Source organism: Triturus cristatus, chromosome 5_2, assembly GCF_964204655.1.
Source record: "Triturus cristatus chromosome 5_2, aTriCri1.1, whole genome shotgun sequence".
Classification (NCBI taxonomy): domain Eukaryota; kingdom Metazoa; phylum Chordata; class Amphibia; order Caudata; family Salamandridae; genus Triturus; species Triturus cristatus.
This window is the reverse complement of record NC_140588.1, coordinates 537866443-537885879: the sequence shown is the minus strand read 5'-3', so window position 1 is coordinate 537885879 and position 19437 is coordinate 537866443. Positions and strand designations below refer to the sequence as shown.

Genomic DNA, 19437 nt, shown 5'->3' with positions numbered 1-19437 from the left:
AGATGATAACTTGCCGCAATAAAAAAAATGCATTAAGTGTATAAATAATCCCTACTTGTAAGAAGGGTTCTTTAAGAAACTATTTCTGTGTAAGTGAAGGGCTACACTTCCCCTGTGAGGACCATTTGTGCCTTCAATTAATCAATCAATCAATACATTTGTAAAGCGCGCTACTCACCCGCGAGGGTCTCAAGGCGCTGGGGGACGGAGGGGGTGCTGCTACTGCTCGAAGAGCCAGGTCTTGAGTAGCCAGGTCCTTTAATTTGCACTGTAAGTGGCACATGATGCTTTCACGCTTGTGGCGTGACCACATCTTTTTTCATCTCAGGGAGCGACGCTCCCCTTATATATTTTCACACCTTTATTATTGTACATCCTCAAGTCTGAAGCAATGTGAAGAAGGAGCTTGAAGGGGGTCTGTGTATTTCAAACCTAGTCTTTCTCTGTGGCAGAAAAAATGCGGACTGAGGAAAGCATCGCTGAGCCAGATGTTTCTTCTGGTTTGAAACATGTAAGTATGTGTGGAAAGTATTTGTAACATGTTTCTGAGACTGCTGCTAACTTATTATTTAATGAACAATTGTTTCTTCAGAACAGCGCCTGCCAACACAGTCAAGAGGTTCTGTCTATGTGTGGCTTGTGGCTTGTGGCAGCTGCATCCTGATGTCTTGTAGCAATTCTTTAAATATACATAGATTGGGCTTGGCTTCACCCAGAGAAGTAATATGCTTTCATCTAATTATTTTAGCTATTTCGTGTATCCTTCAGCCTTCCAGCAACTGCTTCCATTTAAATGCATGAAAGGCTGTTTCACATCCAAAAGGTACACTCATCCACACAGTTTGCCAAATACAATTTTTAGTTCCTAGATGCAGTCTATACATAAAGCAACATTTTAGTTTATTTTTTTTCCCCATCACTGACAAAGTTAAAAGCGCAGTCTTTAAAGAACAGCATTTTTGCATACAACACATGCAAACCACATGGCACATTAGAGTCAGAAAGACCTATTGGCTTTGTTGGTGCGTGTTTTATTGGTGGCATGTGACATCGGAGTTTTTACAGCGAGAAATTGAATTTAAAAAACGTTCGCATACTCGCATCTTCTGCTTGTCAGTCACATTATGAAGGCTTGGGCGTTACCGGTGGCGCGCCGCATCATGGAGGCGCAGTCAGCCTGCACCCTTGCGTGGTTGTCAGGCGTAGGCGCGCGCCATTCCAGGGCAATCTCATCACATTTGCATGTGCCTTTATCCGCGGCTCAAACCTTTAAATACAGCCAGGGGCTTGTAAGTAAGTCCCAGTGTGCGCCGGGAAGGGTTACTGTGTGAGGCTTGCATATTTTCTACTGTAAGGCAAGTGTCGATTGTTGTATATTAACAGTACAAGTGCACGGTACATTCTTCGAAATATAATACCATTTTGACGCGCCTAACAGAATGTGAAGAGGCTCGAGGAATAATCTGCAAAGATATTTGCCCAAAAAGTGTCCAAAATAATTTTTAAGTGAATGGGGAATGAACATGGAAGAGTTTGCATGTGGTGACGCTCAAACAGTATAGTGCTTGTTTTCCACCGCTGCGTTATTGTTTAACAAATGAACCCACGTTTATTCTCGACGCTTACATGACAAACAAAAGATTGCTCAAGTTATACCAGAAACCTTATACACTATCGATTAGGTTGGACTTTAGGATCAAAGATATTTGATGCTGGACCAAATGCATGTTCTCACTGGATACCTGGCCGCCTCTGTGCATCCTTGTCCATGCCACAGAAATCCGCAGCTGGTAATGAACCCTTTTCATTCGGGGTTGGACGTCTTGCTTAGCTTCGTCCTACCTGCCTCTTTTCTCCCTAAAACGGCACAGCTTCTCTTGTTAGTTTCTCCACTCTCCGTGTCAAGAGTGCACATGTCTTGTTTATGTTTTTGTGTAAGAAACATTTTCACCTTAATGCTTTCTTAATATGGAGGCCCTTCTTACGTTTTGTCGAATTTCTTCTCTCAGGTTTGTAAATTGTTTGGGATTATTTGGTTCTATGTATTTTTTTACTAGAGTTATCGATTGTTTAGTTTACAAGTGGTTTACGTATGTTTTGTAAAAGTAAAATAAGTTAGGTGAAGATCTTTCCAGTGTGTTGAATGCATGGATGAGTAGGCTGAAGGACCTTTCAGTTTCAGGTCTGGACTTAGAGACAGGCTACTGTTTTTTCCCCCCAAAATATATTCTAAGGCCCATGTTTTTTTTTTTTAACGCAGCGGAACGCACAAGCCGTGCTGCGCTGCGTGAAAGGGAAATGGCTGGGATGCACCATATTTAACATTAGAAGGAGCATTCCAGTCATTTCCTAGCGCCGGCGCAGTTTTGGCTGCCAGCACTAACGCAGGCCCCCTTGCACCATGGCACAAGGGTGCCTATTTTCTAGACATTTTCCTCCTTCTACGTGTGCTGCAGAATGCAGCACACGTAGGAAGGAGAAAAACACAAAGAGAAATAAAGATATTTCTCCCCGTTATGTCTCACCTTGAGAGGTGTAGCATTTTGATGTATTCCCAAGTCTACCACTTATGGTAAATCTAGGAATGCTCAACACTAATAGATACAAAGGGGTTCCAGGGGAACTAGTTTAAGGACTATACCACCTTCAATCCCCAAAAGACACAGAACTACACTAACGGAAGGTTTAAAGTCCAATAATAAAGGACAAAAGGCCGCGTGATGCTGCAAAAAACTGTGTAGAATTTCTTCAAATAGTTAGTACATCACTGAGCTAGAAGATTAAGAGTCCATCAGCCCACCCTGGTTGGCGGAGCTTCGTCATTTGAGACTCTTAGGGATCAATGTCTAGGCCCACTGATTCGAGCCAGCCGGCCCCAGTTTGTGTGCCCTAGTCAAAGATACCAGGATTGACAAATCTCCTGCCACAGTGTGCAGTATAACTTTTGAAGACTCGAAAGAAATGCAGTGCTCTAACGTGAAAGGTGTTTAAAAATGATTGCGTGGTCAAAAAATATGTGTATTCAAAATTGACCAGGTGTCATATCTAAAACCAAAATAGTCATCACAACTCTGACTATTCCCTGTCTTGGTCTCGTGGGGTCAACATGTTTCAGCCATCAGGGTCAACTGACCCGGCTTTCTTCAGGACCTAATTACGATGATATTAAAACCTACTGCAGGATTTATTCAGTGAAAAAAAGTGTAAAAGAAAACTGTGTGAAAACAGTGTAACAGACAGTGTGAAGAAACAAAGATTCTCATAGAGGATTTATGATATTCATCATAAAAAATAATTGTGTGGCTAGAGCCACCCTACCAGACTAGCAAGGTTTTTGCTTAGATACTTTTACTTAATCTTCTTTCCTGAAAGGAATAATGAGAATTAGCCTGTTAAAAATATTCCATACACAGGACAATGACAGCATTCGCGACCTACGTCCTACAGTGCCTATTTATGCACTATACTCATTATAAATAACCCAAAGCGTGGTTTGCAGATCAATAAAGTTTTTGACAAAAGAACTTGAATTGCACTCACCCAGCTTTCTGTGGGAGGAAGGCCTCACCTCACCCGGCTGACTGCTCGGTGAAGGAGGCACCGCTCTGTTGAAATGTAAGGATAAAAAAGAACAAGTTGCACAAGGATACTTGTACCCTAGAAGTCCCTACCGAACATTCAACATCTAAAACCTATATGCTCTTGACTTTAGAAAACATCCCCATCATACGTTGCAGACCAGATGTACCAGGCCAATTGATAACTAAGTTTGAGCTCCACAACGGATAATATTACATATCCCTGGTTACTCCGGATGGGGGGCTTTAGATCACGAGTGGTATATATCTGGATTCAAATATGGGTGCCCCGCCTCAATGGACTCCACCGATACCCTTTCAAGATCCTACAAACACTGTCAACATGGGTCGATATCCTGGTCGCAATATGGAAATTTTAATGATACTTCTTATCGTAAAGACATTCTATAGGTAGAAGCAGACCCTATTAAACTGAATCAGCACTTATATCATGACTTGCTGGCTGACCGGCATTACTCTTACTCTCACCTTCCGACCAACACGGACTCATTTGTTTGAGACGAGCTTCTACTCATGAGGCTGGTAGTCGAAAGCATTGATTGAGCAAGTGACAAAATTAAATTGTTAACACGAGGGTCCCTTTCGAATGGCCCCCTTTAGTGTCTCTTGACCTTTTTCACACCTATTATGTAAATAAAGGCGGCAGCCTCCTACCCCTTTACTTGAGCTGGCCTGAGTGGAATAAACATGTTTGCCCCCTGTTCTTCATGGATCGTCTTTTCTGACCATTTCTAATATGTGAATAAGACGTTAGCTAATTGTCATTCCACCGGGCATGACCTTCCTTTTTTACGATGGCCAAGGCATGGCAAGTCTGAGGAATGGTTGCACAGCGTGGGCACATTGGTGTTGATTGTGAGGAATGTTGTGCCATTGGCACATGTTTTCATGTTTAGTCTCGTCTTGGGCTTGGTGCGGACGCATAGGTGTGCACCAATAGGGCAGATTGTTTGGTGTGCCCTGTGCCCTTAGAGGTACGCTATCGGCGCGTTAACACTGTGGTCTGCGCATGTGCGTAGAAAGTGATATTGTCTTCCACGTCCTTGCGAGGTCTGAAATGGGGATGTGACCGCGCATGCGCTCAGTGATTTACGTTTCTACTTTCGCGCATGCGTGGCTAATCGGGCAATTGGGTAGATAGTTTGGTGTACCCTGGGCCCTTTGAGGAATGCTATTGGCGCGTTGACACTGTGGACTGCGCATGTGCGCAGCAAGTGATGTTGTCTTCCGCGTCCTTGCGAGGTCTGAAATGGAGTTGACTGCGCACACGCTTAGGGATTAACGTTTCTACTTTTGTACATGCGTGTCTAAGAATAGGCGCCCGGAACGTAGTCACACACACCTGCTGTAAGAACGTCCCACCCTTAATCCGACCAATTAGAGCGGGTATTTTAGGATCTCCTTCCTGCCTGCCGTCACCTCCCAGACTGCTCGCAGTCAAGCTCGAGGAATCGACGGACAGGTAAGGAAGGGGACATCGAGGCTCTTCGCTAATACTAATACTAGTTTTTTAGGTCAACCTTTTGATTAACAGTTGGATATTAGGAGAACTAATTTGAAGATCTTTGAGCGAATTTTTGAAGCAATGGGATTCTGGTTGTGCGCGGAAGCGGGTTGGCTTAATTTGGCAGAGACATCTCATGTAGTGTTTGAAATGGGTTGTCTTCTTTTAGTAACATCAGAAATTGCATATGGAGATGGGATAAGTTATCAATTGGCCTGGTACATCTGGTCTGCAACGTATGATGGGGATGTTTTCTAAAGTCAAGAGCATATAGGTTTTAGATGTTGAATGTTCTGTAGTGACTTCTAGGGTACAAGTATCCTTGTGCAACTTGTTCTTTTTTATCCTTACATTTCAACAGAGCGGTGCCTCCTTCACCGAGCAGTCAGCCGGGTGAGGTGAGGCCTTCCTCCCACAGAAAGCTGGGTGAGTGCAATTCAAGTTCTTTTGTCAAAAACTTTATTGATCTGTAAACCACGCTGTGGGTTATTTATAATGAGTATAGTGCATAAATAGGCACTGTAGGACGTAGGTCGCGAATGCTGTCATTGTCCTGTGTATGGAATATTTTTAACAGGCTGATTCTCATTATTCCTTTCAGGAAAGAAGATTAAGTAAAAGTATCTAAGCAAAAACCTTGCTAGTCTGGTAGGGTGGCTCTAGCCACACAATTATTTTTTATGATGAATATCATAAATCCTCTATGAGAATCTTTGTTTCTTCACACTGTCTGTTACACTGTTTTCACACAGTTTTCTTTTACACTTTTTTTCACTGAATAAATCCTGCAGTTGCTTTTAATATCATCGTAATTAGGTCCTGAAGAAAGCCGGGTCAGTTGACCCTGATGGCTGAAACATGTTGACCCCACGAGACCAAGACAGGGAATAGTCAGAGTTGTGATGACTATTTTGGTTTTAGATATGACACCTGGTCAATTTTGAATAAACATATTTTTTGACCACGTAATCATTTTTAAACACCTTTCACGTTAGAGCACTGCATTTCTTTCGAGTCTTCAAAAGTTATACTGCACTCTGTGGCAGGAGATTTGTCAATCCTGGTATCTTTGACTAGGGCACACAAACTGGGGCCGGCTGGCTCGAATCAGTGGGCCTAGACATTGATCCCTAAGAGTCTCAAATGACGAAGCTCCGCCAACCAGGGTGGGCTGATGGACTCTTAATCTTCTAGCTCAGTGATGTACTAACTATTTGAAGAAATTCTACACAGTTTTTTGCAGCATCACGCGGCCTTTTGTCCTTTATTATTGGACTTTAAACCTTCCGTTAGTGTAGTTCTAAATCTAGGAATGCACCAAAATCCATGGGTGGATGTGTGCGCACTCCCAAACTCCACCCATGGAACGCCTCCCTGTGGCAAAGTAACGCAAGGCAGCAATTTATCCAGCCAAGCAGGACCATACAAGGTGGCCTTGCGTGGCTTGATAAATCTGGCCCTAAATATACAAACATGGAGGGGGTTTTGGTAAGCTGGCTCAATTTATTGGTCTGTTTATCATTCACATTTTACTTCCACACACAACTTCAGACAACATGGAGCAATGGGCCTGTAAACTTTACTTCTTAGCTCCTTCCACTGAGTGACTGTGCACATTGTTCGCTTCCACCTAAAAATAGTTCCTTTCCCTTCAGTATCAAAGGTGGGTCAAACTGTGCTTTTTCATTTTATGCATTTTTTATAATAACTTTAAATACTGTCTATTTATGTTGCCTGTACTTGGGTTCCCAGTTAGATGGCGATTTATTTTCAGTCTCTTTTTTAAAGTTGCTGTATTAAAGTATTTAATTGATACTGTAACATTGTAGCTGTCTGCAAGTGTAGGGCTTGGTTTGGTGGTGATTTACTTTTGTCTCCTTGACAAATTATATTAAAATGCATGGCAAATCTGTAAGACTTGGTATTTGATGTACATCACTAGTAAAGCGGTCGCTTGAGTGAATATTATTTAATTTAGAAATGTTTACTACAAGCATATGGGAGCCACTCTTAGGTGGCTGCATTATTGTTTTACATTTTATTTTGTGACATGCTGCCATTAAAAAAATAATAATCTTAGCACTAGTGACTGTCAGAGATATTGCCGATGCTTGTTAAAGTTGTAGTTATAAAGTGAGACTTTAGCTGTCCACAATTTGAGTGCTTGGTTGGGTAGGGAATAATTCCCCTCACCTTGACAAATATTAGTACAATACATGGTACAGTTAAAGACTTGTTATTTAAAATACACCATTAGTAAAAGAGCCACATCAGTGAATGTTTAAAATGTGAATGCTTCTATTGCAAGCATATGGCAGCCACATTTAGTTGGTTGTAGGTTTGATTTTTTCTTATTTTTCTGGCATACTCTCTGAATAAATAAAATAGCACAACACCTTGTCAAGGCCATACCTATTGGCTTTGTCAATGCTTGTTTCTTTTGAGTTTAGTGGTCTGCTGTAAATTATTTGATTTCTCAATTGGCATGACAACCCAAGAATGTAGCTATTGTAGGAGAGTAGGATCTGCTTCACATGTTTACCCCCACTTTTTGCTGGTGTTTCACTGTTTTTCGACTTTAGTCTGGCTGGGACCCTGCTATTCAGGGCCCCCAGCCAAGCTGCTTCCTCTCTAAATTGATTGCATGTACTTTAGGTACACCACAGATTGGATCCTGAGGTACCCTTGTGAGTCCCTAGTATATGGTACACTATGTACCCAGAGCATAGGTACCCCAGAGGCCTACCAGGGACTGAAGCATGTATTGTGCCACCCCTGAAAAGCCACCCAAAATGACACCACAGGTCTGCTACTGCTGCCTGGGGAAGAAGGTGCATGCACCCCTTACCGAGATATAGGTTCACTATACCTCACCTATCACTGCACATACAAACCTATCAGTCACTCCTATGGCAGGCCTTAACAATCCTGAAGGCAGAGTGCTTGGTGATATGTGGGAGGGTGCCCAGGCATGAGCTGAGCCCCTCTGCAGCTTTCGGAATCTCTTCTCCGGGGTTGTCAGTGGTGCAGCCTGACCATATACTCTTAAGTGCATTATAACCTAACGGTAAATGCTAACTTTGGACTGGCTGCACGGAAACATGTCGTGTTTGGTGTCAAACACCTTGGAATCATACCCCCACACCAGTAATTGGTGTGGGAGTATGATCCCAACCTGCTAGAGGGAGAGACATGGCAGCCCTGGCATCACAAAATGGATGCTGCAGCCACAGACACTGGTCTGGCTTCCTGCTTCTGACTGAAACTCCAGCAGAGGAGGCCTGGACAATAGGTTTCCTGTCACAGGGAGGTGTAACCACCTCCCAGACAGGCTTATGTGTATTGGGGCTGGGTGGGAGCACTCTCTGAGTGCTTTGAAGTCCTGCACTGGGGGCACATTTGGTGTCCCTGTGCATAGTCCAGCTCAAACCGGTTCAGGGGCTTCCAGCCCCTGCTCTGGCGCGAAGCTGGTCAAAGGAAATGGGTGTAGCCACCCCTTTTTCCAAACCCTCCCATAGGTGGGTCCCCAGAGCTAGTCCAACCCCTTCCTTAGGTATAAGTAAGGAACCTCTGTAACCAGAACTTCGACGCTCTCCTCAAGACTAGAGGACTGAAGAAATCTCCCTTGGGGTCAAGGAATGACTCCCCTGCTTGGCAGGAACCAACAAAGCAATTTGCCGGTCTGCTTTTCCAAAGTTCCCGCCGGACTCCAAAGTATTTGCAGCCCAGGAAGAGGATTTCCAGACATCTCAGAGGCCAACCCGAGTCCCCAGCAGAGCTCAGACCCGCAGCCCTCGTGAGTAGCATGGAACCGGAACTCCTGGTCACCATGCACTTTTGCAAGTGCATTGACTTCTCGACGTCTCCTGAAATTGTGCTTGGGCTGACTTGTAGCCCCCTCCTCAAGAAAATAATCCACTGAAGATTGTTGGCCTAGTCACCCCGAGTGACCCGTGGGCCGCCATTTTGTGTTTCATCTTGAGGTCCCTTTGCGATCCCTGGTCTGTCAACTGTTGGGTCCCTGAGGGGATAACTTTGAATTTCCTTGTGCTTCCCTGGTTGCTCCAGACGTGCCCTGACTCCCTACCAAGTGATGAGTCCCACAGACCTTGCTGGTCTGCACCGAAGCATCTTTCTCGTTCCTGTGTGGGTTGCTTGTTGTGTCCAATCTGGGCACCGACACTCCAGCACGCGACATCCTTCATGGGACAGTTGGAATCCAGCTCCTGGTTGTCCTCGACACCTCCTGGTCCTCGTCAAGATTCACCTTCTTCACCTGAAATCACCTGACATCTGTGGGCATCTGCCTATCGTCTTCCTGGTCACTGGCTAGTGACCCAGACTCTGTCCCCTCTGCTTTTAGGTTCTTCTCACCTTCGATCCAGGCTTGGACACTTCGCATCTTCCCGGCAGCAGCACTTCTTCGCCAGCTTCCATTGAAATCAACGACGCGACCTGACACCATTTGACACCTATGCACCCGGCTTCCCTTGGTGAGGTAACACGAGTAATCCGGTGCTCCCATGGGTGTTGACCCTCGAACTTCCTAAGTCCCAAAGGGTTTGGTCCTGACTCAACTCTAAGTGTCCCTAATCTTTAAATTCTAACCGCGGCTTTCCCCATAGAATCTAACGGGAGCCCGCGGCTGTGTTCTCACACTGCAGACGGCCCCTGTGGGTCCCCTGTGTCACTACCTTGGGTGGTTCCTTGGGGTCCCAGCGATTCTACAGGCTCTAGGTCTTGTGTCTAGTTAAGTCGTGGTTCTTATACCACTATTTTAGTATATGGGTTGGCTCGCCCCTAGGGCCTGACGTGTATTTCTGCTTATTATTGTCCTATTTGAAGTGTATCTTATGTGTTTTGACCTGTAGCCTCATAAAGAGTCTAGGAGGGTGTGTTTAGAAATAAATACATATATTTTATGTATATACCTGATGTGGTTGTCTTTCATTTTAACACTCAATAGATTATAGACTGGTAAAACAAGCTGCTTTACATTCCTTCAAGACTTAGCCTGAAGTCTGCTCTCCATAGCTACCACTAGGATAGCTTTCAATAAAGGTTGTCTTTAACCTATAACCAATAAGGGGTTGTTTGAACTGGTACAGGGTGCCCACTATAACTAGTGGACAGCATATACCAGGCAAAACTTCTCACATTGGAGTGCAGCGTGTGGGATTCCAGCTTGCTGTTGTTTTACCAGATAATCTCAATTGAGTGACTGACTGAAAACCACTAAAGGTACCCTAAGTACATATAATACAAGCTTTAGAATAACAGTAAGTTCTACTGAACTTAGAGTTGTGTGTTAAGGGCTTAGCATACCCTTTCTACAACTCAAGAGAGTTTAGTAGGCCACACTAGAGTAGGTAGTGCAATACACCACACCCCACTAATAATGTCTTCAAGGCCAGGAACCAGTGGGTCCCTGCCAGAAGCCAATGGGCTTCTAGTTTCCAAGTATAATAATCTCCCATTCATGGAACTGAGAGCATTATGTACAGCTAGGAAACTGAGGACAGGCAAAAGTCCAACCACCCAGCATCTCATAGAGGTAGTCAGGCTGGATGATCTCTGCCTACCCCTTCAGATCATATAGCTCTGCTGAGTGGGTGGGACAGCACATGAGGAAGGGCCTAGGGGTGAAACTCCCCATGACCTGACCTCTGATGTTGGCCAGGCAGATGACAATGATCTGGATCTGGAAAATCCAATTCCCCTAGAAGGTGATGGAGAGGGCCACAATGGGCCCCTCTTTGTTCCGCCTGGAAGAGTTGGTAGTGGGCCTAGCAGGTCAAGATCTCCCTCAGTGGAGTCTAACCATTCTGGCTCATCCATAGGGACCTCTGTTTCCTCTCATAGGAGGGAAACCTCTCAGGAGAGGAGGGAGAGACTGCTTAAGTATGAGGAAGCTCAGCTGGAAATCAGAAAGAGGCAGGTAGCCCTAGATAAGGAGGCCCTAGAGCTCTACAGAGCTAGGAAAAGTTGGGACTAGAGTCCCATGGTGGCAGCAACATCCCTAGAGATAGGGAGAGGACTTATGACCATAGAAACCTGAATAAGATTGTCCCTCCCTACCAGAGTGGGGATGACATCCACAAATGGATAACTGCACTGGGAAGGGCCTGTACAGTTTAAAGGGTCCCCCAGGAGCAGTGGGCAGCAATCGTATGGCTCTCCTTTGCAGACAAAGGTAGAGATAAGCTCCTCACAGTTAGAGAGGAGGAGGCAGATGATTACAACAGTCTGAAGAGTGCCTTGATTGATGGGTTTGGCCTAACCACTGAGCAATACAGGTTAAAGTTCAGGGATACCCAAAAGGCACTGAATCAAGACTGGGTAGACTTTGTAGATTGTGCCACTAAGGCTCTGGAAGGTTGGTTACTTGGCAGCAAAGTGCATGACTTTCAAGGATTGTACAATTTGATTATGAGGAAGCAGATCCTTAATAATTGTCAGAATCAGCTGTTGCACCAGTTCCTGGTGGACTCAGATCTGACCTCTCCCCAAGAAATGGGAAAGAAGGCAAACAAGTGGGTCAGACCAGGGTGAGTCAGAAGGTACAGAACCAAGGTGGTGAACCCAAGAAGCAAGATCCTGAAAACTCTGACAAGGGTGGGGAGAACGTTAAAGACCAGAAGTGTTCACAAGGCCGCCAAAAATCATCTTCAGGTGGGGATTCACAGTCTAACAAGGGGAAAGGTCAAAAGAAACCATGGTGCAAAATCTGTAAGCAGAAAACTCACTGGACCAGTGACTGCACCAAGTCCAAAGAATCTACTCCAGCCACCATTGCCCCTAAGGCAACTGTTCCCCCTAGTACAGCTACAATTGGTGGTGGTAATGTTCAGAATAAGGGTGTAGTAGGGTTGACCCTGGGTTCTGAGATGGACTCTGGCCTAGTCAGAGTTCCAACTAAGGCTGTTCTAGTCTGTGATGGCGGCATGGATATGTCCTCCTTTGTGAGTCCCAGTACTCTGGGCAAATACCTACAACAGCCTTTAATAAATGGAAAAGAGGCTTTGGCATTCAGGGACACAGGAGCAAGTGTCACAATGGTGACAAAAGATCTTGTGGATCCTGGGCAGAATATACTTGGTGAAATGTACCAAGTGACCAACGCTAGCAACGTCAGAACAGACCATTCTCTGGCAGTTGTTAACATCTCCTGGGGAGGGGTAACTGGCCTTAAGAAGGTTGCGGTATGTGCAGACCTACCAGTACAGTGCTTGCTTGGCAATGATCTAGAAACTTCAGCTTGAGCTGAAGTGGAGCTCAGGACACATGCAGAAATGTTAGGGATCCCTGCTCATTTCTTTGCTGTGACTAGGTCACAGGCTAAAATGTCTAACACTGGACAGGCCCAGGAATCTGGAATAATGGACCAGGTGCCTCCCAAGAGGAGGAGCAGTAGGGTTAATGCAGCGCCTTCCCACCTGACTCAGAATGCAGATCAGTCTCCCCAGGGAGATGATCTTCAGCCTGAAGAAGGACCTGTCCCAGAGGAGCTTGAACCTGACCAGGTTGAGTTCTTGGGGACAGGGGGCCCTTCCAGGTCTGATCTAAGCTAGGAGCAGAAAACCTGCCCATCTCTTTAACCCCTCAGAAAGCAAGCTGCTGATGAGGCTGCTGGGAATGCTAGTGGCACCATTAAAAGTTATTGGGATGATGGACTCCTTTACTCAGAGATTAGAGACCCCAAGCCCGGTGCATCCAGGAGGTTGGTTATACCTCTGAAGTTTAGGGGCTTCCTATTGACATTAGCCCATGATATTCTCCTAGCAGGACAGCTGGGCCAGAACAAGACTTGGGACAGAATTGTCCCTCACTTTCACTGGCCCCACATGTCTGAAGACACTAAGGAGCTTTGCCGCTACTGTGTGACCTGCTAAGCCAGTGGCAAGGCAGGTGGAACCACAAAGGTTCCCTTTGAGAGTGTTGGGATTGACATTGTTGGTCCCATGGATCCTCAGACAGCATCTGGACACAGGTTTATACTGGTGGTGGTGGACCATGCCACCAGGTACCCAGAAGCCATTCCCCCAAGGACCACTACAGCACCTGCGGTGGCAAAAGCTCTCTTGGGTGTATTCTCAAGAGTAGGCTTTCCTATGGAGGTAGTATCTGACAGGGATGCACACTTCATGTCTATTTACTTGACTGCTATGTGGAAGGAGTGTGGAGTGAACTACAAGTTCACCACACCCTATCACCCACAATGTAATGGTTTAGTTGAAAGAATCAACAAAACCTTAAAGGGCATGATTAAAGGTCTCCCAGAGAAGCTTAGGCGCAGATGGGACATCCTTTTGCCCTACCTTTTGTTTGCCTACAGGGAGGTGCCACAAAAGGAGGTTGGTTACAGCCCTTTTGAACTTTTGTTTGACCATCCTGTTAGGGGTCCTTTGTGTCTGGTGAAGGAGGGATGGGAGTTACTTCTCAAACCCCCTAAACAGGACATAGTGGACTGTGTACTTGGTCTCCGCTCCAGGATGGCTGAGTATATGAAAAAGGCAACCAAAAACCTTGAGGCTAGCCAGGAATTACAAAAGGCCTGGCATGACCAAAAGACTGTACTGACTGTTTATCAGCCAGGACAGAAAGTGTGGGTGTTGGAGCCTGTGGCCCCAGCAGCCCTCCAGGACAAATGGAGTGGCCCCCATACAATTGTTGAACAGAAAAGGGAAGTCACCTACTTGGTAGACCTAGGAACCCCTAGGAGTCCCCACAGGGTACTTCATGTCAACAAACTTAAACCATATGTTGACAGGGCAGACGTGGGCTTGCTCATGGCTACTGATGAAGGACAGGAGGAAGAGAGTGACCCACTCCCTGACCTGCTTTCTCAGAACCCTGATGATGGGTCAGTTGATGGTGTAGCCTTGGCAGGCAGCCTCACGGCCCAGCTGCAAACAGACTGCAGAAAACTTCTCAGCCAGTTCAGACATATGTTTTCTCTGACTCCAAGTCAGACTACCTGGTGCACTCATGAAGCGGACACTGGGGACAGTCTGCATGTGAAGAATAAGATCTACAGGCAACCTGTCCATGTCAGGAACTGTATAAGGACAGAAGTCCAAAAGATGTTGGATTTGGGAGTTATTGAACCCTCAGATAGCCCTTGGGCTAGTCCAGTAGTCCTGGTACCTAAACCGCACACCAAAGATGGCAAGAGAGAGATGAGGTTTTGTGTGGATTACAGGGGTCTCAATGCAGTCACTAGGACTGATGCCCATCCCATCCCCAGGGCAGATGAGCTGGTAGATACTTTGGTCTCAGCCAAGTTTCTAAGCACATTTGACCTGACAGCTGGCTACTGGCAGATCAGACTAGCTGATGATGCAAAGCCAACGACAGAATGTTCTACCCCTAGTGGGCACTATCAGTTTGTGGTAATGCCCTTTGGTTTGAAGAATGCACCTGCCACTTTCCAAAGGTTGGTGAATCAAGTCCTTACAGGCCTGGAAGACTATAGTGCAGCATATCTGAATGATATTGCCTTCTTTAGCTCTACCTGGGAGGATCACCTGGTCCACCTGAGGAATGTTTTGGAGGCCCTGCAAAAAGCAGGCCTAACTATCAAGGCTACTAAGTGCCAGATAGGGCAGAGTCAGGTTGTGTACCTGGGCCACTTTGTAGGTGGAGGCCAGGTTCAACCATTGCAGAGCAAAATCCTGACCATAATGGACTGGGTTGCTCCCACTACCCAGACTCAGGTGAGAGCCTTCTTAGGCCTGACTGGGTACTATAAAAGATTTGTCAAGGGGTATGGATCAATAGTGACACGTCTGAATGACTGAACCTCTAAGAAAATGCACAAAAAGGTTCAGTGGACAGTTAGCTGTCAAAAGGCATTTGATAACCTGAAGCAGGCCATGTGCACTGCTCTCATTCTGCAAAGTCCTGACTACTCCAAAAAGTTCATTGTCCAAACGGATGGGCTCTACTGTCACAGTTGAATGATGAAGGTCAGGATCAACCAGTAGCTTTCATAAGCAGAAGGTTGACCCCCAGAGAGAAACGTTGGTCAGCCATTGAGAGGGAGGCCTTTGCTGTGGTTTGGGCTCTGAAGAAGTTGAGGCCATATTTGTTTGGTACTCACTTCATTGTTCAGACAGACCATAAGCCCCTCGTATGGCTAAAACAAATGAAGGGTGAAAACCCCAAACTTCTCAGGTGGTCCATTTCCCTACAGGGGATGGACTATACAGTGGAACATAGACCTGGGAGTAACCATGCCAATGCAGATGGACTCTCCAGATATTTCCACTTAGAACATGAAGACTCAACTGGTCAAGGTTAGTTTAATGTCCCTGCATTTGGGGGGTTGTGTAGGAGAGTGGGATCTGCTTCACATGTTTACCGCCACTTTTTGCTGGTGTTTCACTGTTTTTCGACTTTAGTCTGGCTAGGACCCTGCTATTCAGGGCCCCAGCCTAGCTGCTTCCTCTCTAAATTGATTGCATGTACTTTAGGTACACCACAGTTGGATCCTGAGGTACCCTTGTGAGTCCCTAGTATATGGTACACTATGTACCCAGGGCATAGGTACCCCAGAGGCCTACCAGGGGCTGAAGCATGTATTGTGCCACCCAAAATGACACCACGGGTCTCCTACTGGTGCCTGGGTAAGGTGGTGCATGCACCCCTTACGGAGGTATAGGTTCACAATACCTGACCTATCACTGCACATACAAACCTATCAGTCACTCCTATGGCAGGCCTTAACAATCCTGAAGGCAGAGTGCTTGGTTATATGTGAGAGGGTACCCAGGCATGAACTGAGCCCCTCTGCAGCTTTCGGAATCTCTTCTCCGGAGTTGTCAGTGGTGCAGCCTGACCATATACTCTTAAGTGCATTATAACCCAACGGTAAATGCTAACTTTGGAATGGCTGCACGGACACATGTCGTGTTTGGTGTCAAACACCTTCGAATCATACCCCCACACCAGTAACTGGTGTGGGAGTATGATCCCACCCTTCTAGAGGGAGAGACATAGCAGCACTGGTATACCAGGTAGAAACTTAACAGAGCCCTGGCATCACAAAATGGATGCTGCAGCCACAGACACGGGTCTGGCCTCCTGCTGCTGACCAAAACTCTATATATTAAAGGGGGTAACCCAGTTAATCCAACCGCATCTGGGTAAACAGATATACAAAAAATCGTAATGCGTTGGAATGAATCAATACTTGTTTACAACAAGAAGGACACCATAAATTATTCCTTCAAGACAAAGTACTTACTCTTTGAATTAATCATAAATCAATATCATTGTCAGAACACAGCTATAGACAAAAAATCTTTTTATGTATCAATATGCACACAGAGTGTCAATAGATCATATATTCAATTATACATACAAATATGACAAACAAAAAAGACAAATCAGGCAAATCAAAATAAACAAAATACAAATGAACAAGGAAAATATCCTGTATTCCTTATTCCCCTATTAGTAACTATGGATGCTTACTCCTTTTTAATATGAGTATTCCATTATTTAAGATAGCCCCACTCAATAGTACTCAGAGGAAAATACACTTGTATGCCTCTAAACAATTTTTTAGTACTTTGTATACCAATTATACAAATTATTTTATTTTATAGAGGGCTTCTTGAGTTCAAATAGTCGACGCGTTTCAGCCCGGCTTGCTTTTGGGCCTCATCAGGACTAGGGTATATAAGGATATCTCTCCCTAAGGACACCTGCAATACAAATATCTAATTTTACTTACAATATATAACATATTTACAGTTATTTACATATATATACACTTCATATGTACAAAATAACTAATCGCACAGAAACACAGTTGTCCACCTGTGTATTTAGCAGAAACTCCCCTCTTGGAGTGGCAGTCCACAATGAAATAAATGAATGCACCGAAGCATCTTTCTCGTTTCTGGGTGGGTTGCTGTTGCCAAGGCTTGTTGTGTCCAATCCAGGGACCAACACTGCAGCACTCGACGTCCTTTGTGGGACAGTCCGAATCCAGCTCCTGGTCATCCTCGACGCCTCCTGGTCCTCGTGACTGAAGAGTCAAGCTTCACCTTTCTTCAGCTGAAATCACCCGACATCGGTGGGCATCTGCCTATCGCCTTCCTGGTCACTGGCTAGTGACCCAGACTCTGTCTCCTCTGCTTTCAGGTTCTTTTCATCTTCAATCCAGGCTTGGATTTCTTCAGACACTTCGCATCTTCCCGGCAGCAGCACTTCTTCGCCAGCTCCCATTGAAATCGACAACGCGACCCGACACCATTTGACACCTATGCACCCGGCTTCCTTGGGTGAGGTAACACGAGTACTCCAGTGCTCCCGTGGGTGTTGACCCTAGAATTTCCTAAGTCCCAAAGGGTTTGGTCCTGACTCAACTCTAAGTGTCCCTAATCTTTAAAAACTCTAACCGCGACTTTCCCCATAGAAGCTAACAGGAGCTCTCGGCTGTGTTCTCACACTGCACACGGCCCCTCCCATAGGTGGGTCCCCAGAGCTAGTCCAACCCCTTCCTTAGGTATAAGTAAGGAACCTCTGTAACCAGAACTTCGACGCTCTCCTCAAGACTAGAGGACTGAAGAAATCTCCCTTGGGGTCAAGGAGTGACTCCCCTGCTTGGCAGGCACCAACAAAGCAATTTGCCGGTCTGCATTTCCAAAGTTCCCGCCGGACTCCAAAGTATTTGCAGCCCAGGAAGAGGATTTCCAGACATCTCAGAGGCCAACCCGAGTCCCCAGCAGAGCTGAGACCCGCAGCCCTCGTGAGTAGCATGGAACCGGAACTCCTGGTCACCATGCACTTTTGCAAGTGCATTGACTTCTCGACGTCTCCTGAAATTGTGCTTGGGCTGACTTGTAGCCCCCTCCTCAAGAACAGAATCCACTGAAGATTGTTGGCCTAGTCACCCCGAGTGACCCGTGGGCCGCCATTTTGTGTTTCATCTTGAGGTCCCTTTGCGATCCCTGGTCTGTCAACTGGTGGGTCCCTGAGGGGTTAACTTTGAATTTCTTTGTGCTTCCCTGGATGCTCCAGACATGCCCTGACTCCCTACCAAGTGGTGAGTCCCACAGACCTTGCTGGTCTGCACCAAAGCATCTTTCTCGTTTCTGTGTGGGTTGCTGTTGCCAAGGCTTGTTGTGTCCAATCTGGGCACCGACACTGCAGTACTCGACATCCTTCATGGGACAGCTGAAATCCAGCTCCTGGTTGTCCTCGACACCGCCTGGTCCTCGTGGCTGAAGAGTCAAGATTCACGTTCTTCACCTGAAATCACCTGACATCTGTGGGCATCTGCCTATCGTCTTCCTGGTCACTGGCTAGTGACCCAGACTCTGTCCCCTCTGCTTTCAGATTCTTCTCACCTTCGATCCAGGCTTGGACACTTCATATCTTCCCGGCAGCAACACTTCTTCGCCAGCTCCCATTGAAATAAACGACGCGACCTGACACCATTTGACACCTATGCACCCGGCTTCCCTTGGTGAGGTAACACAAGTAATCCGGTGCTCCCATGGGTGTTAACCCTTGAACTTCCTAAGTCCCAAAGGGTTTGGTCCTGACTCAACTCTAAGTGTCCCTAATCTTTAAAAATCTAACCGCGGCTTTCCCCATAGAATCTAACGGGAGCCCGCGGCTGTGTTCTCACACTGCAGACGGCCCCTGTGGGTCCCCTGGGTCACTACCTTGGGTGGTTTCTTGGGGTCCCAGTGATTCTACAGGCTCTAGGCCTTGTGTCTAGTTAAGTTGTGGTTCTTATACCACTATTTTAGTATATGGTTTGGCTCGCCCCTAGGGCCTGATGTGTATTTGTACTCATTATTGTCCTATTTGAAGTGTAACTTATGTGTTTTGACCTCTAGCCTCATAAAGAGTCTAGGAGGGTGTGTTTAGAAATAAATACATATATTTTATATATATACCTGGTGTGGTTGTCTTTCATTTAGACACTCAAGAGATTATAGACTGGTAAAACAAGCTGCTTTACATTCCTTCAAGACTTAGCCTGAAGTCTGCTCTCCATAGCTACCACTAGGATAGCTTTCAATAAAGGTTGTCTTTAACCTATAACCAATAAGGGGTTGTTTGGACTGGTACAGGGTGCCCACTATAACTATTGGACAGCATATACCAGGCCAACTTCTCACAGCTATGATGCATTATTGTGGATGTGACTGTGTGGTATTTATGTGCTGGTTTTATCAGAGTGGTTACAAGATGTATGTTGGAGAGGTGAAGGATGGTGGTACTGAGTTGGCAGCATTTTACCGGCTACCTTGACTCTCTGAGTTACACTAGATATAAGTGTAACTGGAACAATAGAGTGTAGTGTTAATG

General features: G+C 45.8%; 1 protein-coding gene across 1 annotated transcript in view; it reads left to right on the top strand.

Moving 5' to 3' along the window:
- Positions 1-382: 382 nt before the first annotated feature.
- Positions 383-19437, top strand: part of LOC146823266 (C-C chemokine receptor type 8-like) — a 75332-nt gene continuing 56277 nt past the window's right edge. The window contains exon 1 of the mRNA XM_085606639.1: positions 383-511. Coding sequence (XP_085462765.1) covers positions 458-511 — 54 coding nt within the window. The 5' untranslated portion in view covers positions 383-457. The remainder of the gene's footprint in view (positions 512-19437) is intronic.